Source organism: Leucoraja erinacea, chromosome 18, assembly GCF_028641065.1.
Source record: "Leucoraja erinacea ecotype New England chromosome 18, Leri_hhj_1, whole genome shotgun sequence".
Classification (NCBI taxonomy): Eukaryota; Metazoa; Chordata; class Chondrichthyes; order Rajiformes; family Rajidae; genus Leucoraja; species Leucoraja erinaceus.
Genome location: NC_073394.1, coordinates 36,487,053 through 36,511,731, shown reverse-complemented (window position 1 = coordinate 36,511,731; position 24,679 = coordinate 36,487,053). Strand labels below are relative to the sequence as shown.

Here is a 24,679-nt window from a genome sequence, read left to right as displayed (position 1 = left end):
TGTAGACTTTGAAAATCTACTTCATTATTCACCACACCACCTATCTTAGTATCATCTACATACTTACTAATCCAATTTACCACACCATCATCCAGATCATTGATGTATATGACAAACAACAGTGGACCCAACACAGATCCCTGAGGCACCCCACTAGTCACCGGCCTCCAACCTGACAAACAGCCATCCACCATTACTCTCTGGCATCTCCCATTCAGCCACTGTTGAATCCATCTTGCTACTCCACCATTAATACCCAACAATTGAACCTTCTTAACCAACCTACCATGAGGAACCTTGTCAAAGGCCTTACTGAAGTCCATATATACACAACATCCACTGCTTTACCCTCATCAATTTCCCGAGTATATATATATATATATATGCTTTACCCTCATCAATTTCACTCGGGAAATTGATGAGGGTAAAGCAGTGGATGTTGTGTATATATGGACTTCAGTAAGGCCTTTGACAAGGTTCCTCATGGTAGGTTGGTTAAGAAGGTTCAATTGTTGGGTATTAATGGTGGAGCAGCAATATATATAATCTCTAAGTATCCTTTCCATTAATTTGCCCACCACTGACATCAAACTAACAGGTCTATAATTGCTAGGTTTATTCTTAGAACCCATTTTAAACAATGGAACAACATGCGTAGTATGCCAATCCTCAGGCACTATTCCCGTTTCTTCCTTGAACAGAGGCCCGATGAGTTTCTCTCTCCTAACACTCTCCTCCACCTGGCAGAACATTCCTTCACCCTCAACAACTTTCCATTTGACTACTCTCACTTTCATCAAGTTAATGAGCACTCGCATGCTCCATAGCTATGCCTGGCTTTTTGTTGGTTAATCGAAAAATCCATGATCCAAAGGTACACTGGCATTATCCCCCAACTCCCTCTCCACCACATTGCAGCAGGGCTGTCTTCCGCATCAATGCAACCTTTACCTAAAACTGCCATTCTGCTCTCAAATTCACTTGGACTGTCTGACACGTCATTACCCTTTCTCTATCTCACTGCCTCCATCACAGGGGACAAACTATTGACTGACATCTACCATAAACGCACTGACTCCCACTATCATCTGTACTGCACTGCCTCCCACCTTGCCTCCAGCAAGGACGTGTTCCCTTCTCTCAAATTCTACTTTTTGTTTCCTTTTCCTCTCTGGCCTTTATCCACCCATCTGCTAATCCAACCCCCCTCGCCTGTATCCACCTATCACCCCGGCTTTGTCCCATCCCCACCACTTTCAGCATTCTTCCCCCAACTATAATCAGTTTGAAGAAGAATACCAGCCTGGAATGCCACCTATCCATGTGCTTCAGAAATGCTGCCTGATCTGCTGAGTTACTCCAACAAGTTGTCTTTATAGCAAAACAGAGCTGGCTTCAGCACATGAATAAAGGGCCTGCCCCACTGTACGAGGTAATTCAAGAGTTCTCCCGCATTTTCCCCTGATTTGAACTCGGAGAAGTTCCGTAGCAGGTCCGTAGGAGTTTGTGGATGTCTGGTAGCGGCTCGTACGAGTAACGGTAGGTACTCAGGAAATCCGGTAAACTCGTGATGTTTTTTCAACACTGTGAAAAATGTCCACAAGTAAAAAAAATACTCGTGATGAAAAAAATGGTTACTTTTTACTCGTACGAGCCGCTACGAGACATCCACGAGCGCATACAGACCCGCTACGGACATTCTTCGAGTTTGAATCAGGGGAAAACTCGGGAGAACTCTTGAATTGCCTTGTACAGTGGGACAGGTCCTTAACACCACCACTCTTTAGTCAGTTCTACACTTCCAGCTCAGTCCCCTCAAACCTGTCACTAATTAAAAAGATGTCTATAACTAGCTCATACTGGAGTGGGTGGAGGTGTTTTAGCTAAGTTTCTATGTGCTTTACACAGTGCATTAGGTGGTTTACCTAAAGTCCACACAATCAGCATGGCACATAAAACTGATGTTACCAATTGTTTACAACACACCTATACTCTAAGGTGTAAATCCGGTGAACCGTGCTGTCATCATAACATTGCCATTCTGATCAGAAAAAACATCCACACCGCGGAAAAAAAGATCCGCCTACTTCTACTTTATCGAAGAAGTTAAGAAAGGTTTCTTACCTTCAGGAACAAGTGAACGAATAGAACAATCAAGTTTCCCATTCTTACAAAAGCTGGAATGAGAAATAAGATTACAGAAGTAAATCTTTAGCAGTTATAAAAACGTTGCCCTCCCGATTGGAACCAACTTTAGTTTTAACTTTATATGTACATATTTATCAAGGGAAATAGTGCTAAGAACAACTTACCCTTTCCAAATCCCAAATGCATTTAATTACAAACCACTTAAGATCCTGTTTGGCTCCTAGCTTGCTCTTTCGTTTCTGTTGTGGAGTCGAAGCAAATGCTGTGGTTTACTGGATGTGTACTTTGTTACAAGGACCAGTGGATAAGGTGCAAAGGTCTTTCTGCTAATGGCTCATAAGATCATAAAGTCACAAGTGATAGGAGCAGAATTAGGCCATTCGGCCCATCATCTACTCCGCCATTCAATCATGGCTGATCTATCTCTCCCTCCTAACTCCGTTCTCTTGCCTTCTCCCCATAACCTTTGACACCTGTACCAATCAAGAATGTATCTATCTCTGCCTTGACTTGGCCTCCACAGCCTTCTGTGGCGATTCATTTGACATTCTCATCCAAACCAGTGGTATAGATGACAAACAGCAATGAGCCCAGCACCAAATCATAAGGAACACCAGTCTGAATAACATGCTTCTACCACCCCAATTCTATGTCCAGTAAGCTTCATCTTCTCAGATCTCTTTCGATCTAATGTTCCAGAGCTGCCTGGCTTGGTGTTGAGCTTCTTGAGAATTGTTGGCAATGCATTCATTCAGGCAAATATAGGAAGCCCCGTCACACTCCTGCCTTGAGTTGTAGATGATAGAAAGAATGTGGGGTGTCAGGAGGTGAGTCACTCACTGCATCTGGCCCGCTGTTGCAGCCTTGGTATCTATATGAGCTTCTGTCAATAATAACCCCCAGAACGTTGATGGTGGGGAGACCTGGCGAAATGAATTCCTTGAATGTTAAGGTTAGACACGGAGCCTTTCTCATGTAAACTGTCGCTACCATTGAGGAAGGGGAGTTTATGGTCGTGTGTGAGAGTCATCTCTCCGCTACCATCGGGCAGAAGGTACAGGAGCCTGAAATCTGGTACATCCAGGTTCAGGAACAGCTTCTTCCCCACAGCCATCAGGCTATTAAACTTGCCAACAAACAGACTCTGAACTGTAACAGCTTATTCCACTTGATCTGCTTATTTATGTGTATATTGAACTGAACCGTTCTGTATTTTGGCTTACAATATTCTGTTGTGCTGCAGCAAGCAATAATTTCATTGTCCTATCTGGAACACATGACAATAAACTCGCTTGACTTGACTTGACTTGAATAAGTCGTAGGGCAAAATGAAAAAAAGGAGTGAATGATACTGGGGGCTGGCATGGGCCCAAAGAGCTGATTGGCACCCTTTTATGCAATGATGACACTGCTAGACATCTTCAATCAATTTGCTGATGACCAAATATAGACGGATTATGCAGCTATTAGCCAGATTCAACCTGGTTTTTGTGACAGACATACCTGGGCAGTTTCCACAGTAATTCCATTAATACACTGCCAAATACTGGGACTGCTTTGCTAGAGGTGCATTTGATTCTAGAACACAGGCCTTCAATCTTTGTTCTTGACCAATTCTTGACACCACACAGGATGAACCACATTGTTTGAAGTTTGATCTCAGGAAGAAGCCCAGAACGATTATCCAGCGCTTGTGATGGCTGCAAATACTTGTCTTCAGCGTTCATGGAGCAGATGGGCAGTTCCTTAGAAGTTCCACCAAACATTGATTTTTAATTTGTTGAAGACCATTTTAGTGACTAGTTATGGCAGTATTACAGTTATACCTGACCCACTGTTTGGCAGACTCTTTAGCCCTGTAGCTGATGCTGGCTTAATCATGAAGTGCGCATATAGTCCTGCGTTACAACTTTGCTGGGTTTCCTCTCAATCTTTGCATCACCAGTGCAGCTCCTGATATCTCAATCTGCCCTTCTTTTTGCACCAGTGCAGATATGCTCCTGCAGCTCCAGAGAACATGTGTTGTGGCTCTGGGAGCATATACACTGACTGAATAATTACCCTTACCAGTTCCAACCCAGTCAAACATACTGCAGCTCCCCAGAGATTCTTCATGTTGAACATCACACAGAGAATAGCACAGCACAGGAACAGGCCCTTCAGCCCACGACGTATGTGATGATCATGCTGCCTACTTAAACTAAGCACTCTTCCATCTCCTGCATATTAATTTGCCTGTTAGAAAGCCTATTAATCACCACTATTGTATGTGCTTCCATCACTAACTCTGGCACCACCACTGTTTCCGAAAAACTTCCCCCGCACATCTCCTTTAAACTCTTCCCCTCTCAACTTACAGCTACAGTATGTCCTCTAGTATTTGACATTTTCATGCTGGGACAAACTGAGTAAAGTACTGGCCGATCGTTTCACTGAACACCTTCACTCAGTTCACCTGGACCTACCTGATCTCCCAGTTGCCAAACACTTTAATTCCCTTTCCCATTCCCACACTGACCTTTCTGACCTAAGTCTTCTCCACTGACAGAGTGAGGCTCAATGCAAATTGGAGAAACAGCATCTCATATTTTGCTTGGGCAACTTACAACCCAGTGGTATGAAGTTGATTTCTCTAACTTCAAGTAACTCTTGCATTCCCTCGCTCCTACATCCCTCCCTCACCCGTCACACCAGCTTCTCGTTCTCACCTATCAAACAGCTAACAATGAGCTGTTTCCTTTATCATCCTTACTTTTTTGCATATTTAATTCATTTGTTCTATATCTCTCTACGTTACAGTCTATATCCCTTGTTTCCCTTTCCCCTGACTCAGTCTGAAGAAGGGTTTTGACCCGAAATGTTACCCATTCCTTCTCTCCAGAGATGATGCCAGCATTTTGTGTCTATCTTCAAAAAAAAAATCACAGCCCTGTCTCATCACAAGTAAATTTCATGCTATCATTTAACTCACCAAATGTGATCCAAAATGTCAGTACTCTTGCCAGGAGGTATCACAGCTCCATCAGGCAGAAAGCATGGACAGCTCGATTCAGTGACACACATGTTGTTATCATCGAGGAAGGTGCCTGGTGGGCAAATGCATCCATCCACTGGAACTCCAATATTAGTGCATTCAAGGCTTGGATTAGACAGTGAGAAGCAGGTGCGGTTACACGCCTTGCAATCATAATCAAAAACATGATCACTGTGGCAAGTGACTCCTGGAAGCAAAACATTAAGCCCAGTTTCAGATAAGACACAATCTTTCTGCGTTTGTGACATGGTAAATGTTGGCATTATTTCAACTATCATTCAAGTTAATAAAAGTAAATAAATAGATGGGTTTCCACTTTCCAGCTCATTTGCTCTGCAGCCATTATAAATCTCCAAGCAACGTGCAGTAGTTGCTCGCATAGACAATACTTTTTAATAAATACAGATAGTTCTTGCAACACGGGATTCTGTAGTGCTTATTGGATGTAACGTGATCGATGAATTAGGGAACACTCTTTGCATTACATAGGCAAAGATTGGTTATTATGCAATTTCAATCGGGATCCAGTTCAAAGTTACTTGGGAAATTGACAAGAGAAAAATCTGTTTTGGGGGAAAAAATGTGCAGAAAAAAGGTTTATGTAACTGTCCCACAGTTATCAACGATCGCCTCTATTGACACGTGAGCAATTATACTCCATCAAACAATATAACTTAGAAACTTGGATTAAGAAGGAACTGCTGATGCTGGAGAATCGAAGGTAGACAAAAATGCTGGAGAAACTTAGCAGGTGAGGCAGCATCTATGTAGCAAAGGAATGCTGCCTCACCCGCTGAGTTTCTCCAGCATTTTTGTCTAACTTAGAATTAGTATCTTTAGTTTGTAGTATCAAAAATACACATACCTATGAAAAAGATCTTCATTTTTGACAATTACGTGGGAAAATAACTCTGAAACTCTGCCCTACAACTAAGAAGGCATTGTACAAGGAGGGGCATTTTGTGAGCTGCAGAACAGGTCAGGATTAAATATGTACGGAGGAACTACTGGAGATGCTGGTTTAAACCAAAGACACAAAAGGCTGGAGTAACTCAACGGATCAGATAAAAATGAATAGATGACGTTTCGGATCAAGATCCTTCATAAGGAAATATGCGGTGGAGTGTGTTCCCGCCAAAACTATCTGAGTGCTCCCTAATCAGAAGCCTTGGATGAACAAGGAGGTTCACAATATACTGAGGACCAGATCTTGGATATTGAAACGTCACCCATCCTTTTTCTCCAGAGATGCTGCCTGACCCATTGAGTTAATCCAGCACTTTGTGTCTATCTCCAGAATTCCCACCATTGACTCCATTTACACTTCACACAGCTCCTGTCTGGCAGAAAGTGGGCTGGCTTGAAAGTGCACACAACCAGACTCAGGAACAGCTTCTTCTCCTCTGTTATCTGGTTTTTTAACAGTCCTTCCATAAGCGGTCCGATTCACCTCTACTCCACTGTTAACATTTAATTTTCTCAATTAAACTGGTGCGCTACAATGTTGAGAATTATATTCTGCACTCTGTATCTTCCACTTTGCTCAATTGTCCTTGAGCTTGACTTGATTGTATTTATGTGTAGCATATCTGCTCTGTTTGGATAGCATGCAAAAGAAGGCTAAATAATATGATAATACAATAATAACTATAAACCTAAACCTTTTTTAGTTTTATAACACAACTATAGCGTTATCACAGAAGTGCCTGCACCTTAAGAATTCCAACCAAAGCAATATACCAAAACACGCAACCAAATTTAGCAGCATCAACAAACAGTCTAAACCTGAAAGCTAAGCCATATCAGAGTCTTACGGACATTTCCTAGCAATTGGAGTTCGATTGCTGGAACTTTAAGGGCGGCACGGTGGTGCAGCGTAGAGTTGCTGCCTTACAGCGCAGGGTTCGATCCCGACTATGGGTGCTGTCTGTATGGAGTTTGTACGTTCTCCCCGTGACCTGCGTGGGTTTTCTCCGAGATCTTCAGTTTCCTCCCACACTCCAAAGACGTACATGTAGGTTAATTGGCTTGGTAAATGTATAAATTGTCCCTACGCGGGGGTCGCTGGTGGGAGCGGACTCGCTGTATTCCTAAACTAAACTAAACCCAGTACGGTTCAGAATCAATTTCAAGCTCCTCCTATATGTATACAAAGCCCTTAAAGGGCTTGCCCCCACCTATATCCAAAATCTGCTAACCTACTATTCTACCTCCAGGTGCCTCAGGTCAGCCAACTTGGGGCTACTGACTAGGTTTAAGCTCAGGGGCGACCGCGTTTTTGCTGTTGCAGCACCTAGACTGTGGAACAGCATCCCTTCTCACCAGAACTGCCACCTCCATCAACTCCTTTAAGTCTAGACTTAAAACTTATTTCTACTCACAAGTGTTTCTTGAGGTCCTCTGAGGGAGCGCTGTATGTGTGTATTTATGTATGCATTGTTAGATCTATGTACCACTGTATGTAGCACGTTAGTACCTGCACTGATGTAAAGCACTTTGGTCAACGAGAGTTGTTTTTAAATGTGCTATAAATAAAATTGACTTGACTTGACTAAACTCCAATGTGGAACAAAAAAATGAATGCGCTATATAGATTCATTAAGAAATTTCAGCACACTTCATACATGCAATACTTACTGCATTCTTCCACAACTTCTCTCCAGCCTTTCAACAATACGCCTTTTATAGCACAAGCTCGAACATATGCACTGAGGGATGCACACATAAAATCCTGGCTTTTTTCGTAATTACAGGTTTCAAACCTACATCTCTGGAGAAAATTTAAAGATAAATTGTGAAAAAATATTTTATCAGGAAGATATTTAAGAATTTGTGCATGGCAATACAAGAAATACAAGGGCAAATGTTTGTTTATGCCACCCAGAAATAGTAATCTGACCAAGTAGATCATTGGGTTTATGGAGAATCAGCCAGCAGCATCAATATTTGAAAGGCACTTCATAGTTGTAGGCAAACACAGCCAGCATTGAAAGAGAAGAGGATCGATGAGCATGACAAGAAAAATGAAGGACACTCACTAATTCATATCATTTTGTTTAAAGTCACAGAGAAAGAGAGACCACAAGGATTTCCCTTCTTGGGAAAAATACTTTGTACATTCACCTTATCTGTGCCCTTCATGATTTTATCCATCTCTAAAAGGTTAAGGAGTAAAGTCCTATAGGGCCCGTCCCATTGTACGAGGTAATTCAAGACCTCTCCCGAGTTAAATAAAAAAATCAAAACTCGTGGTAAGTACGTAAAATGTACGTAGTGGGTACGTCGGAGCTCGGGACGTCTCTTAGCGGCTCGTAATGCTAACGGCAGGTACTCGGGAAACGCTGTAAGCTCGTGACGATTTTTCAACTTGTGAGAGCCCAGAGTACCTACAAGCGGCTATTACCGTAATTCTCCGAGTTCGAATCAGGGGAAACTCGGAAGAACTCTTGAATTACCTCGTACAGTGGGACAGGCCCTTAAGCTGTCCAACCTCTCCCAATAACTCAGACCCTGGAGCCCTGGCAACTTCTTTGTAAGTCTCCCGGGCACTCTCTCAAGCTTAGTGACATATTTTTGACCCCAGGGCTTCTGAAACAATACACACTTCAAGTGGGGTCACAACAACCTCTTGCACAACTGCAACATAATGTCCCAACTCCTGCACTTTTTAAATAAAAGTTGAATTGATCTTCAGGAATTTACCTCATAATAATCTGTAGGATCCACCATACAATGACACTTTCCAAATATGCCTGCTTTATCCATCAATATGGAGCAGTGAGAAAGGGCATATACACCTGTCAAGGAAATATAAACACATTATTTTATTGGTGCACACAAAGGTCTAAGACATGAAATGTTAACTCTGCTTCTCTCTCCACAGATGCTGAGTGACCACCTGAAAATGTCTAGTGCTTTCTGTTTTCCTTTCAAATTTCAACCTTTTTAGGATGATTATAACAATGAAATTCTTTCCCCGAGAGATGTTTGAATATAGTTTCATGAAATATGCTGGAATGGTAAACTTCATTAATTAACAAGGTTGTAGGGCAGTACAGCACAACAACAGGCCCTTCAGCCCACCTTGTCCATGCCAACAAAGTTGGTATACTGAGCATTCTTTCCTGCATTTGCCCCAACCTGTTCCTATCTGTATAGATAGGGTAGAGAGTCAGAATCTTAAGCCCAGTGTGAAAATGTCAAAGACTGGAGGCCATAACTTTAAGGTCAGAGGGGAATGTTTAAAGGAGACCTGGGTGGCACAAGCTCCATCAAAGCAAATGTCTGAATTCTCTGAATTATAATGCGCTAAAAATCTGTTTTTCAAAACTCGATGTTTTCATTTATGAAAAGCCTCTTCACACTGTGGGGATTAATTCAAGCCAGCATCTAGTGAGGAAGGATCCGAAGAATGCCCTGACCTCAACAGTGGCACCTCTGAATCAGGCCTTGCTCAAATGACCCAATACAGGAATATGCATTTTGCAGTTTCATTCTGATTTTGCTTAAAACATAGAAACATAGAAAATAGCTGCAGAAGTAGGCCACTCGGCCCTTCGAGCCAGCACCCCTACTCAATATGATCATGGCTGATCATCCTAAATATGTACCCCATTCCTGCTTTCTCCCCATATCCCTTGATTGCATTAGTCACTGGAATCACTGGAATGCTTCACTGGATTCTGGACATGATCTTCTCCACAGTTTTGCTGAACTGAAAGCAAGACCATGAAGCACGTGGCATGGTCTAGCCCATGTAGAAGTGGATGCATGGGTGACTTTTCAATTGTAACTAATCGTTATATGGCAACACCATATTGAATTTTTCGACCTACCGTTCGACTGGCTGAGTGAGCAGGGGTCGCAGTCTTTATCATGAGCACACTTGCAATGTTCGATAACTCTCCAGGAGTCTACAAAACTGCCAGCAGTCCCCTCCTCGATTCCCATACTACTGTTGAAGTCATTCAGAGAAAGTCTGTCAAAATTGCCGCATAGTCCTGAAAGAAAACAAAGTATGTCACAACTTGTTATTAATGAAGGAACATTTGAAATTAAATTAATCAAATTATTTACAATTTACCAAACACATCTGCCTTGTAAAACAAATCTATTTCTTCAGAACATTGCGTAGGAGGGAACTGCAGGTGTCGGTTTACACCGAAGATATGCTGGAGTAAACTCAGCTGGACAGGCAGCATCTCTGGATAGAAGGAATTGGTGACGTTTCGGGTCGAGACCCTTCTTCAGATTCTGACCCGAAACTTCACCGAGATGCTGCCTGTTCCGCTGAGTTACTGCAGCATTTTGTGTCTATCTTCAGAACTATTGTTTTAATGAAAATAAATGATTAACCTCTGATATGAATATGCTGACAAGATTGAAATATGCAGACAAGATGTTTTTATTTCTGCTTCACCACTGTACCGAGACAGATGATTAAAAGCTGTTTGCGATACACAAAGTGCTGGTTGAACTCAGCTGGTCAGGTAGTATTTGTGGAGGGAAATGCGCAGCCTCCATTTTGGGTCTGGATCCATCTTCAGACCGATTTAAACCGTTACAGTAGTTCCTCAATGCTAAAAGTGATCTTATTTCTCCTAATGCAGGGAGCTTCGTAGATGCTAGCTGCTTTCCAGGTGTGTCACTGAAAAACAAGCTGCAGTAAATCTTTAATAACCTGACATGCATGGGAGACAAAGGTAGACAAAAGTGCTGGAGAAACTCAGCGGGTGAGGCAACATCTATGGAGCGAAGGAAATAGGCCATTTTGGGTGGAGACCCTTCTTCAGACTGATGTGGGGGTGGGGGTGGGGGGGCAGGAAGAAGAAAGGAAGAGGCGGAGACAGTAGGCTGTGGGAGAGCTGGGAAAGGGAAAGAAGGAGAAAGCAGGGACCAGCTGAAATTGGAGAAGTCGATGTTCATACCGCTGGGGTGCAAACTGCCCAAGCGAAAAATTAAGTGTTGCTCCTCCAATTTATGATGGGCCTCACTCTGGCCCTGGAAGAGGCCCAGGACAGTAAGGTCGGATTCGGAATGGGAGGGGGAGTTGAAGTGCTGAGCCACCGGAAGATCAGGTTGGTTATTGCGAACCGAGCGGAGGGGTCGAGGATGGACCGGGTGCGACGGGTCACAATGTACAAGTCGGCAGACAACGGGGGTAAAAGCGTGCCCAACGTCGCCCTCACCCTGATGGCCACCTTTGTATGTGGCTGCATCAGGCGGAGTGTAGAGCCAAGGCACGTGGGCACTAAGTGTCACTACCTGCTGAGGTTCTACCTGTCCCCGGTGTTGCGAAGGATGGGCCTGGCGCAGATGCCACGCAATGTGCCAGTCAGCTGGACATTGCCGCCCCATCTGTCGTCTGTGGAAAGCTTCTTCCGGACCAACACCTTTGACCACAAGTCCATCGGGCAGTGGTCAGCACGGAATGTCCTGCAGGCACTGCAGGGAAAGGACTCGATGGATCCGGTGGCGTGGTTCCCAGAGCAGACTGCCCAGCTTGTCTGGCAAAATGCCTCATCGCCAGAACTCACCAACAAGCACCAAGACCTGGCTTGGCTGGCGGTGAGGGGAGCCCTCTCAGTTAGATCCTTCCTGCACCGTCGGAACCTCACCACCAGCTCACGCTGCCCCCGGGACGGTTGCGGTGGAGAGGAGACGGTTGCCCACCTCTTTGCAGAGTGTGGGTTTGCAAAACAAGTCTGGAGAGGTATGCAAGGGTCCCTGGAACGATTTATCCCGAACAGCTCCGTCACAGAGGACTCTGTGATTTATGGACTGTTCCCAGGGACACATTCAGAGACTGACATCGAGTGCTGCTGGAGGGTCATCAACTCGGTCAAAGACGCTCTTTGGTCTGCCCGAGCGTTGCTCACCACCCAGCAGAGCGAGTTGTCCGTCAGGGAATGTTGCCGACTGGCCCACTGCAGACTGCAGGAGTACGTGCTAAGGGACTCGCTGAAGCTTGGTGCAGCCAACGCCAAGGCTCGGTGGGGGAGGGCCACAATCTAGGGTCCTTCCGCTGCTGGACATGGGGGGCACGGTATGGTGGAGACGCCCCTCAAATTAAATTAAGGGAAGGTATCCCACGCCAGGGGGCCACATGAGTGGCACGGGTGGGGGACATTATTTGTGGAAGTGAAAATGTCAAATTGAATTTTCGCACTGTAAACACTGTATATATTTATTACTTGGACAGGGGCCACAGAGTGGCACGGGTGGGGGACTGTTTGGTGAAATTTGAAAAATGTAAAAAAATTGTACCGAAAAAACTTGTATAGTCTCCGAAAATGTCGGATGAATTTGTTTGTTTGAATGGTTCAGGAATTGTATATATTTATCAATGAATAAAGTCTATTTTGAAATTTAAAAAAAAAATTAAAAAAAAGAACCGAGCGGAGGTGTTGGGCGAAGCGATCGGCAAGCCTACGCTTGGTTTCACCGATGTAGAGCAGCTGACATCTGGAGCAGTGGATGCAATAGATGTGGTTGGAGGAGATGCGGGTGAACCTCTGTGACATGCATGGCAGGTGAATTTGTGGCAGATTGTACAGACTATGAGATGTTATTCCTGTTTATTCATTGAGGCAGTATGGGAAACAGGACCCTGGTCAGTATGGTAGGAGTGTGGGGAATTGGGCCGCAGCGGGTTAAATGTGAGCGATACACTGCGGCCCTGGTGAGTTACAAGAGACTGTGGCGAACAGGACTCTGGAAAATAGTCAACAGGTTTAGAAGAACAAATATTCCAGGAAATTGCAGGCAGCTGCAGGACTAACAAGGTTATCACAGAAGGGGATTTTAAGTTTCAGAATATTGACTGGAATAGTCATAGTGCAAAAGGTTTAGATGGGGCAGAATTTGTCAAATACATTCAGGAAAGTTTCCACCAGCAATATGTAGAGGGCCCAACATGAGAGAGGACAACTCTTGATCTTGTCATGGGAAATTGGGAGGGGCAAGAAGATGAAGTGTTTATGGATGAACTTTATGGGACCAGTGACCACTGTTCTATTGGATTTGAGATGGCTATGGGTAGAGACAGGTTGGACCCACAAGTTAAAATTCTGAATCAGGGCATGGACAACTTTGAAGGTATTAGGTAGAAACTCGCTCACATTGATTGGGACAGGTTGCTTGAAGGAAAATGAATGCCAATGAAAGTGGAAGGTAGACAAAAATGCTGGAGAAACTCAGCGGGTGCAGCAGCATCTATGGCGCGAAGGAAATAGGCAACATTTCGGGCTGAAACCCTTCTTCAGACTCAATGAAAGTGGAACGTCTTTAACTATGCTGACTAGAATCCAGGACATGCATGTCCCTGTCAGAGAGAAGGGCAAGGCAGATGGGCACAAGGAAGCTTGGGTGACAAGAGAAATTGAGGCTCTGGTCAAGAGTGAGGAGGCATGGGGCAGATATAGGCAGGCGGGACTGTGTATTCCTGGAGGAGTGTTGGAAATTAGGGTGCAGGCTAAAAAAGGAAATAAGGAGGGCAAGAAAGGGGACAGGGGATAGGTCTGGCAGATAATATTACAGAGACTTTAGCGGAGAGAACGGAAAAAGAAGCAGAGACTCCTTGGTTCTGCAACTCCCTGGTTCACTCTTCCCTTCTCACTCAAAACATCCTCTCACCAAGTACCTTCCCCTGCAACCGCAGGAGACGCAACACCTGCCCCTATACCTCACCCCTCGACTCTGTCCACGGACGTCTGGTGAAGGGTCTCGACCTGAAACGTCACCCATTCCTTCAATTCAGAGATGCTGCTGGTCCCGCTGCGTTAATCCAGCATTTTGTGTCTATCGTCAATGTAAACCAGCATCAGCAGCTCCTTCCTACACACCAGGGATCCCTACAATCCTTTCAGGTTAGGCAGAGTTTCACTGGCCCCTCCTCCAACCTCATCTACTGTCTCGTTGTGGGAGGTGTAAAATTTATACATCGGCGAGACCAAAGTAGACGGGGCAATCGTTTTGATGAACCCCTCCGCTCAGACCACAAGTGCCTATGTGATATCTCAGTTGTTAAACACTTTAACTCCCCCTCCCATTCTCATACTGACGTTTCTGTTCTGGGCCTCCTCCACAGTCAGAGTGAGGCCAAACGCAAATTGGATGTTTCACTTGGGGCAGCTTACAACCCAGCGGTGTGAACATTGATTTCTCTAACTTCAAGTAACCCTTGCACCCCCTCTCTCTCAGTCCCTCCCCCACCCTGGTCATTGTACCAGTTTAATTGTCGACCTGGTGAGTTTCATTGTCTGTATAACTTATTAACATCCCACCCAAAGCCAACCATAAACCGTTTCCTTCATCATTGTAACTTTGTTGTATATCTATCATTCATTTCTTCTATATTTCTCTATATCACTGTCTGTGTCTTTTGTTTAACGTTCCCGTCTGAAGAAGTGTCTCGACCTGAAACATCACCTATTCTTATTCTACAGAGATGCTGCCTGACCCGCTTTTTGTGTCTATCCTCTCAATCTCCTTCGCTCCAAGAACACGCCTACCTTCCCTAACCTAACCCTGGAGCCGAATTATCTCTTTCCTGGCATCATACACATCCATCTCGACTTCAGCTGTCTTTACAACAATCCGAAAGGGAGGCGGACAGTATTAGACACAATACCCGAGTGTTATGTACAGTCCAACAGCACTTCCTTGCTTTTGTACACTGCGCCTTAGTATGACTCTTTGGATCTCATATATGTTGCACCGACCACTCCCTCAACGCTGACTCTCCATGCACACCGATTAACCTAACGTTATTCCCTTATCATGTATGTATGATATATCTACACACTGTAAATCGATCGATTGTAATCATGTGTTGACTTTCTGCTGACTGGTTAGCGCACAACAATAGCTTTTCACTGTACCTCGTTACACGTGATAATAAACTAAACTGAACACCGACACCCAACTACCTCTGCACCTGCTGTAAGTCTGCTGTGTTGTCCATTTTGCCTCATTATTCTTTTAGCCAAAGTGTGATACTCCACATTTCTCTCTGATAAACCTTTTTTCCCCCATTCCCTCTTTGTGCAGTGAAGTATCTTTGAACAATCTATTACTTCCCACCTCACTGTTGAGCCCACATCAAACCATCGTCTCATTCCCATGTGTAGAAACTTCACTCCCTACAATTGATGTTTCACAATTAATTTATTTTAGAAGAAGCAGTGGCCCCAAGTTATAGAATAATAATCACAGAAACAGGCTCTTCGTGCTAACTTGTCCCTTCCAGCCCAGCTGCCTAGCCAAGCTAGTCCCATTTGCCTGCATGTGACCCATGTCCCACAAACTCTTTCATATCCATGTACCTAACCAAATGACTTTTAAACGTTGCTAAACGTTATTACAGCACCACTCTCAACCACTTCCTGACGCAGCTTGTTCAAATTACCCACTATCCTCTGAGGGCAAAAGTTATCCCTCAGATCCTTTTAAAATATTTCCCTTCTCACCTTAAACCTATTCCCTGTAGTTTTAGACTTCCCAATCCCGAGGAAAAAGATTGCAATTATCTACCCTATCTGTGCCCCTCATGGTTTTATAAATATCTATAATTATATTATATATCAGCCTCCTATGTACGCTTCAGGGAAAATAGCTTGTCCAGCCTCTCATAATCTAGATCTACCCGTTCCATACCCATGAATCATTGTTGTGCTCTCTCTAGTTTAATCACATCTTTCCTGCAGTGTGGTGACCAGAACTGCACACAATACTCCAAGTGTAGCCTCACTAACATCTCGTACAGTTGTAACACAATGTCACAAATACGGTACTCATGAAAGACTGATGAAGGCAAACATACCAAACGCCTTCTCCACCACCCTGTCTAGCTACAGTATGTCACCATTCTGCAAGAACTATGTTGCCGTATTCCTAGGTCTATTGGTTCAACAACACTCCCCAGGGGTCTGCTATTCACTGTGCATGTCCAATAAGACAAAAACAAATGAAACTGCAAATGTTGAAATCAAAAGCAAATGCCTGCCAACCGACCGACTGACCGACCAACTGACTGTGATTTGTGGAAAGAGAAGCCAGACAACATTTTGGGTCAGGGACCCTTCCTCTGAATTGCAGGGGAAGAGTGGGAGGTTTACAGCTTGAAAACAAGCCTGGGTCCTAGGGATAGACACAAAATGCTGGAGTAACTCAGTGGGTCAGACAGCATCTCTGGAGAAAAGGAATTGGTGATCCTGTGTACTGCACTGTTCATTATTATCCAGTATGAAAAGTAACTCTCTCCCATCACTCTCTGCCTTGCACCATTTCAGCCAACTGTGAATGATCTTTTAATTCCATGAGACTCTGTTTTGTCAGCCCCTTGTATGGAAACATCTGAAAGTCCACGTGGATGCATCAACTGCATTTACCAGCCTACTCTGATGTTGACTGGGATAGTCATAGTGCCTACTCTGATATCCCAATAGATATTTCAATCAGGTTTGTCTGATAGGATTTGCCTTAAAAAAAAAAACAAGGTAGGCTCTCCCCTAGATGCAAGAACGCTTCACCAATGCCTCTACTTCCTTAGAAGGCTTAAGAAGTTCGGCATGTCCCCTACAACTCTCACCAACTTCTACTGATGCACCATAGAAAACATTATATCAGGATGCATCACAGCTTGGTTTGGGAACAGCTCCATCCAATACTGCAAGAAATTGGATGCCCAGACCATTGCACAAACCAACCTCCCTTCTATTGACTCCATTTAGCAAGGCCAGCCGCATAATCAAGGACGAGTCACACTCTGACCACTCCCTCTTCTTCCCACTCCCATCAGGCAAAAGGTACAGAAGTGTGAAAATGCATACCTCCAGATTCAGGGACAGTTTCTTCCCAGCTGTTATCAGGCAACTGAATAATCCTACTACAACTAGAGAGCAGTGCTGAACCACAGTTAGCATGAATCTACCACAATGCTGACCCTCAGACTATCTTTGATTGGACTCTGCTGGCTTAATCTTGCACTAAACATGATTCCCTTATCACATATCTATACACTGTCACAGTTTAAGAATAGGGGTAGGCCATTTAGGACTGAGGAAAAACATTTTCACCCAGAGAATTGTGAATCGGTGGACTTCTCTGCCACAGAAGGCAGTGGAGGTCAATTCACTGGATGTTTTCAAGAGCGAATTAGATTTAGCTCTTAGGGCAGAGGGAATCAAGGGATATGGGGAAAAAGCCGGAACGGGGTACTGATTAAAATTAAAACTAAACTAAGTCTCCATTTCCATCATCTTTGTGGAACATTCAGTCCCATTTACAGTGAAATATTCCTCCCAATCTCATCACTGCCCAGTTCTCCAACGCCACCAATAAGTTTTCCAATCAGCTGTGTAGTGTTCCTGTTCTAAGGCTTGCCCGTCCCATCCTCTTTGTTACAGCAACAGTGCACTAAATCATTTAATTGTCATTCACAAAGCACATGCATTATAATTTTCCACAGTACAATTCAAAGGTTATGTACTAATTGTACCCCAATATCATTAAATCCTGCTTACCGTGAGTGGTTGTGCTGAAGGTTTCATCTACGATGATGTACAATTGCAAGAGTGGATGAATTTGAACTTGCATCTCCAGACCAAAAGTAGATTTTACTTGAATGTAGCTGGAAGATTGCCAGTAAATGACAATATTTCCTAAAAAAGTTAATTGAGAATTTATATTTCAAAGACAAAATCAAAAATCAATGCACAAAACTGAAATGTAACAACTAATAATATTCAAAAGAAATTGTTAAATTAACTGACATATTGTATAAATGACTTGGAATTAAGATGTAGATGGGTTGATTAGTAAGTTTGCAGATTACACAATTATTGAAGGAATTTTAGTGGTGAAGAAGGCTGTCAAAGGATGCAGCACAATATAGGTAAGTGGCAGATATGGGTCGATAAATGGCAGATGGAGTTTCATCTGTGCAAAGTGTTGCACTTTAGGACATCAAACGCAAGGGGAAAGTATACAGTAAGTGGCAGGAACCTTGAGGAGCATTGATGTACAGACGAATCTTGGGGTCCAAGTCCATAGCTCATTGAAATTAGCAACACAAATAGATAGTTTATATCCATTGTGACAGAGGCCCTTCCTTGGATGGTTCTCTGATCCCTTTCACTGGCTGCCAGGTCTGGAGAGGCCAACCCCCAGCATCTTTGGTAACTGCTGGCTCCAAATACCTGCTATTGGTTGGCCACTTGAACTTTTCTGCCTACTCCCTATAAAACGCAGGCATTCGAGCCAGAGGGACAGACTGGGAGAAGGTTATATGTTTGTGGAAAACTGGGACAGACCCGAGACCACCAGTGTGGTCAAGACTGGACTGCCTAGAAGGAAGCCCTAGATGGCCGGTGCCTCCAGCTTAGGCCATGTCTGAATGGCTGAGATGCCTGAACCTCTTCCTACCCACAGACAATGAGAGACTGTGCCCACACAGATAATCCAGAGACTGCCAATGTTGCCACATCAAGCCCCAAGCTGAGCTGCCAGGAAGAAATAGTCATAGTCATACAGTGTGATAACAGGACCTTTGGCAGAACTTGCCCACACCGGTCAACATGTCCCATCTATACTAGTCCCAAGTAGCCACAAAAAGCTGGAGTAACTCAGCGGGTCAGGCAGCATCTCTGGAGAGAAGGAATGGGTGACGTTTCAGATCGAGACCTTTCTAGTCCCAACTGCCGACAAATGGCTCATTTCCCTCTAAATCTATCCTATCCATGTACCTGTCTAAATATTTCCTAAATGTTGTGTTGTATCTATACTTTCAGCACCTCCGGAGGCAAGGATGAACTGCAGGAAGAAGAGATTGTCATGCAGGAGATTGCCGTGCCTCCTCCTTCAAAGACTAGGACAAAACAACTGGGAAAAGACTGAGATTGCCAACGTCATTGCACATGTGGTCTAGTGAGGGACAGTGCCCCCGTGTGGTTGTGGACGTACTTGCCACTGTGAATGAGTGTTGGTGTGGTCACTGCTCAACCCCATGTTCCCTGATGCCACACTATAAAAGGCATATGATATGTTTGCCTTCATCAGTCGGGGCATTTACTAGAAGCGACAGGAAGTCATGTTGCAGCGCGTGTGTGTGTCTGTCTGTCTAGATAGTTGGAGTCCTTTTCCCAGTATAGAAATGTCAAATGCAAGAGGGCAAAACTTTAAGTTGAGGTGGACAAATGTTAAGATGATGTTAGGCATGTTTTCTACACAGAGGGGTGGGTGCCTGGAATGGAATACCAGTGGAATGTTGGAAGGAAATGTGCTAGCAACATTTAAGAAGTATTGCATATGTATGTGTAAAGACCAAAAATGGTGGGATATGGATCATGTGCAGTCTGATAGGATTAATATAATTAAATAAACTCTAGGTGTGGATAGGTATGTGTGACTGTGGCATTTGAATCATTATTTACATCATTTTAATCATTATTTAAACCTAGCCAAGGGAGGGACAGGACTGGCTGCTTAGTATTCCAGGGTACAGGTGTTGCACGCGAGACAGAAGCTGGGGTAAAAGTGGGAGGGATGGAGGGAGGGAGACTTTATTGATTAAGGAGAACATCATAATAGCATTCTGAGATGACATTCGTGATGGTTTGGGGGACAATCGTTGTTGGGATTGTACTATGGGCTCCCAAACACTCAATGGGAATTAGAGGAACAAATGTGTCAGGAGGTTGGAGACTAATAGGGTTGTCACAGTAGGGGTTTTATACTTACGTAACATAGAGTGAGACTGCCATAGTGGCAAGGTCTTGGATGCGCTGGAATTTGTCAAGTGTGTTCTGGAATGTTTCCTTGGGCAATATGTCGAGTGCAAAGGCAACATTTGACTTTCGGAGAATTGAGGGCAAGTTTCTAGTATTAGTGGGCAAGCCTTTTGGGACCAGTGACCACATTTACTTTGAAATAAATGGGTGAGGTGCTGTACAATTGAGGCTGGCTCATATTCTGCCTCTTTTTAAGAAGAGTCTTAAAGAAAAACCTTGAAACTGCAGACTAGTAAGCCAAACATCTATGGTAGGAAAGCTATTGGAAAGGATTCTCAGGGCCAAGATATATATGCATTTGGAAAGATGGGGTTTAATTAGGGATAGTCAGCATGGTTTGTGTGTGGGATATCATGTCTTGTGTATTTGATTGAGTTTTTTGAAGTAACTGAAAAGGTTGCGAGCAGGGCCATAAACGTCGACTATATGGACCTCAGCAAGGCTTTCAATATGGTTTCACATGGCAGGGTTTTGTGAAAGGTCAGATGGCATGGGGTCCAGGAAAAGCTAGAAAATTGGATAAGGAATTGGCTTCATGGTAGGAAGCAGAGAATGATGGTGGAAGGTTGTTTTTCAGACTGGAGACCTGTGATTAGTGGTGTGCCATGGGGATCAATGCTGTGCTCATTGCTATTTATCATTTAGATCAATGATTTAGATACGAATGTACAAGGCATGACTAGTAATTTTGCAGATGACGCCAATGTAGATGGCATCTTGGTCGGTGAAGATGGTTATTGATATTTATGTACTGAAGTGCTTGATATGCTGGGGAAGTGGGCTGAGGAATGGCTAATAGAATATACTTCAGATAAGTGTGAGGTGTTACTTTTATGAGTGGCTGAAACAGGGCAGGACATTCACAGTGAATGGTAGAGCCCTGGGTGATGTTATAGAGGTTCGAGGACATAGTTCTCTGAAAATGGTGTTACATGTTGATGTAGTGCCTCTCAGTGGCGCAGCAGTAGAGTTACTGCGCTACAGTGCCAGAGACCTGGATTTGATTCTATGTACAAGTGCTGTTTGTATGTTCTCCCTGATACCACATGGGTTTTCTCCAGGTGCTCTGGTTTCCTCCAACACCCCAAAGACGTACAGGTTTGAAGGTTAATTGGCTTCCGTAAAATTTTAAATTATCCCTGGTGTGTCGGATAGTGATAGTGTACGGAGTGATTGCTGGTTGACGTGGACTCAGGGGCTGAAGGGCCTGGTTATGTGCTGTCTCGAGTCTAAAGATAATGTGGTGAAGACAGCTTCTGGCATGCAGGCCTTCATCAGTCAGAACTGAGGATAGAAGTTGGGACATTATGTTACATTTGTACAAGACATTGGTGAGGTCGCATTTGGATCTTTGTGCCCAGTTTCCACCACCTTGTTATAGCAAAGATGATTCATGAGGATTTACCAGGACTTGAGGGCCTGAGCTATAGGGAGAGATTGGGCAGTCTAGGACATGGTTTGGAGTTGAAGAGTGATTGTATAGAGAAGTAGATGGTGTGAGGGAATCAAGAACTAGAGGAGATGACTTTAAAGTGCAAAGGAAAACTTAATAGGAACCCGAGGGGCAAATTTTTCACACAGAGGGTGCCAAGTATGGATCCATGATGGATCCATTGCAGTTTGCTTACCAGGCTGGCAGGGGTGTCGATGACGCAAAAATATTCATCTTAAACACCATCCATAAGCATCTGGAAATCTCCAAGGCCACAGCCAGACTTCTGTTTGTAGACTTCTCATCAGCATTCAACACCATGCAGCCACATATTTTGGCTGAGAAGCTCATCACCCGCTTCCACCTCAACCACCAACTCACTCTGTGGATTCTAGACTTCCTCACCAACAGATCACAGAGGGTGTTGGTGAACCACACCTTGTCCGACACCATCTTCACCTTCACTGGCTCTCCACAAGGCTGTGTCCTCTCCCCACTTCTCTTCATTCTCTACACTGATGACTGCAGATCCACCCAGCCAAACTGCCACTTCGTAAAATTTGCTGATGACACAGTTCTCCTGTCTCTTCTTCCCAGCCACACACAACATCACAGCTCAGCCCTGCAGGACTTTATAGTATGGTGTGAAAAGTCTTGTCTCGAGCTAAATATAAGCAAAACCAAGGACATGATTGTGACTTTCTCCCCCCAACAGAGACAGATGGCTGAGGCAGCCACCACTATCATCCAGCAGGAGCCAGTGGAGATAGTGGAGGTATACAAATACCTGGGAACAGCCTTCGACAACCTGCTAAGGTTTTCCTCTAACATAGAGGAAATCCTTAAAAAGTGCCATCAGAGACAGTACCTACTCAGGAAGCTGAAGTCATTTGGGATTAACAAAGACATTCTCACTACATTCTACTACGCATTCATTGAAAATGTAATAGCCTTCTCTTTCACTAGCTGGTTCCACTCCATCACCCTGCAAAACAGAAACCGCCTGTTGAATGTGGTCAAGGTCTGCTCAAAAATAATTGAGCAGCCCGTCCGAACTCTCACTGCCCTATGCGACCAACAGTCTTTAAAGTTAACACGCAGGATTCTTCAGGACCCCTCTCACATCCTGTTTCCTGAGTTTGAGTGGCTCCCCTCAGGATGCAGACTCCGCTGTCCGGGTTGCCGGACACAGAGGAGGAAGGCAACCTTCATCCCCAGGGCTGTCCAGCTTTTTAATGCTGATCACTGACTCATGAACATATGAAATGAAATAACCTTCTATATGCACTTTTTTAATTGAAGCACTTAGAAAGCATTTTAAAAACTATTGCTATGTGTTGAATGTTGATGTGTGATTGTGCAGTGTGTCTGTGAAATGCGTGTGCTGGTTGATTGTGCAGTATGCGTGCTGCTTATGTTTGTTGATTGTGTCCCTTTTTAAAAAGCTACTGTAATGCGCCTTTTTAAATTGCCCCTCGGGGACGAATAAAGTGCTTTGAATTGAATTGAAAGTATATGGAACAAGCTGCGAAATGAAGTAGTTGTGACACGTATAATAACAACATTTTAAATACATTTGGACAGGTACATGGATAGGAAAGTTTTAAAGGGATATGAGCCAGACACTGGAGAATGGGACTAGCTTAGATAGGGCATCTTGGTTGTTATGGACAAATTGAGCTGAAAGGCCAGTTTCCCTGATGACATATTTCTTTGAATAAGGTTATCAATTTTAACTTCTTTGAAAGAAAAATCATTTGACCAATCTAGTAGTTTTCCTCCTCTTCCTCATTTTCCTTGTTCAGTCAGAAAGGGATAAAGTGAGTTTAGTAAACTTTGCTTGAAGGTTATGGGCTTTAATCATACAAGACGATAACCAAACCCATGTTATCCTGCTCTGCATGAACTCGAAGATGGCTTTTGTTCCATACAGCAAAAGTAATGGTCTGCTGAACACAGCTGCAGAAAACTGAGATCAGCATGACCTGTCTTGGGCCAAGCCCAGATGTAACCACAACAAAGGCACATCAGCTCTTTGACATTACGTTTGAAAACATTGGGCATGTCACTGAAAACTCTAACAAACGTCCACGAATGCACTGTAGAAAGTACCCTGACTCCTCGCATCATGGCCTGGTACGGCAATTTCAATGCCCAGCAATGCAAGAGGCTGCAGAGAGCGATGGACTCAGCCCAGTCCATCAGGGACACAGCCCTCCTCTCCATCAATAGTACAGTATTTACATCTAAAACAATTTCATTTTGTACTTCCTGGAGAATCAGAAAAGGAGATGAATCTTCCTAGTAGCTGTAGAATGAGAAGAACACAGACACGACTCATTGTATTGAAGGTTGCAGCACTGACAGCACTTTTACACCACTGTCATCATGCCATCAGGTTTCTGAACTCATAAACACATCATATATGTTGATTATTTTATTTATTATTGAGTTTTACCAACCAATGTCACTTTTATCTTATCTTTTTTTTACCTTAACTTTATCCTTGTAATATAATTGCTGATGTGTCCCAGTGTCATTTCATTGTACCGTTAACCCTGTGTTAACCTACATATGACAAATAAAACTGAACTGAACTGTTTTGACTGGCTGCTTGTAGCACTGAACCCAATGAGACTAGTCTCTGTGCTTACCCCTCTCTGAAAGTGGCACGCTTCCTGAACTTGTATGGGTGGGGGGGGGGGGGGAAACACGACCATTTCAGTGCTTCCATCTCACAGTAATTGATTTTGGTGAAAATGTGCAAACTCTTTGAAAGGACTAAAATGATGTAGTCAGCAAGAACATGGCTAGAAGGGGTTCACGATCTGGATCATTGGTGTAGAAATACTCTTATGCAGCCTTCTGAGAAGGAATGCTTTTAATCAGGAGTCAGAGATGACCTCCATATCACTAACTGTTCATATTAAGGTGCAGATTTACTTAAATTTGGACTTTGGATATACAATGTGGAAACAGACACTTTGGCCCACCAAGTCCATGCTGACCACCAATCTCCCCCATACACTGACACTATTGTACACAAAATTCACAGAAGCCAATTAAGCTACAGCCTTTATATCTCTGGAGTGTGGGAGGAAACCGGAACACTTGGAGAAACCTCACGAGGTCACAGGGAGATCGGACAAACTTTGTACAGACAGCACCCGTAGAACCTGGGTCTCTGGCGCTATAAGGCAACAGTGTGACCCCTCTCACCCTGGTCACAAACTCTTTGAATCACTTCCATCTTGAAGGCGACTCCGGACTGTCAAA

General features: G+C 43.9%; 1 protein-coding gene across 1 annotated transcript in view; it reads right to left on the bottom strand.

The window, feature by feature from the left end:
* Positions 1–24,679, bottom strand: part of LOC129705976 (mucin-6-like) — a 79,376-nt gene that overhangs the window by 28,757 nt on the left and 25,940 nt on the right. Inside the window, exons 6-9 of the mRNA XM_055649950.1 lie at positions 17,707–17,844; positions 10,018–10,182; positions 5,120–5,369; positions 2,125–2,177 (exon numbers count right to left, since the gene is read on the bottom strand). Coding sequence (XP_055505925.1) covers positions 2,125–2,177; positions 5,120–5,369; positions 10,018–10,182; positions 17,707–17,844 — 606 coding nt within the window. The remainder of the gene's footprint in view (positions 1–2,124; positions 2,178–5,119; positions 5,370–10,017; positions 10,183–17,706; positions 17,845–24,679) is intronic.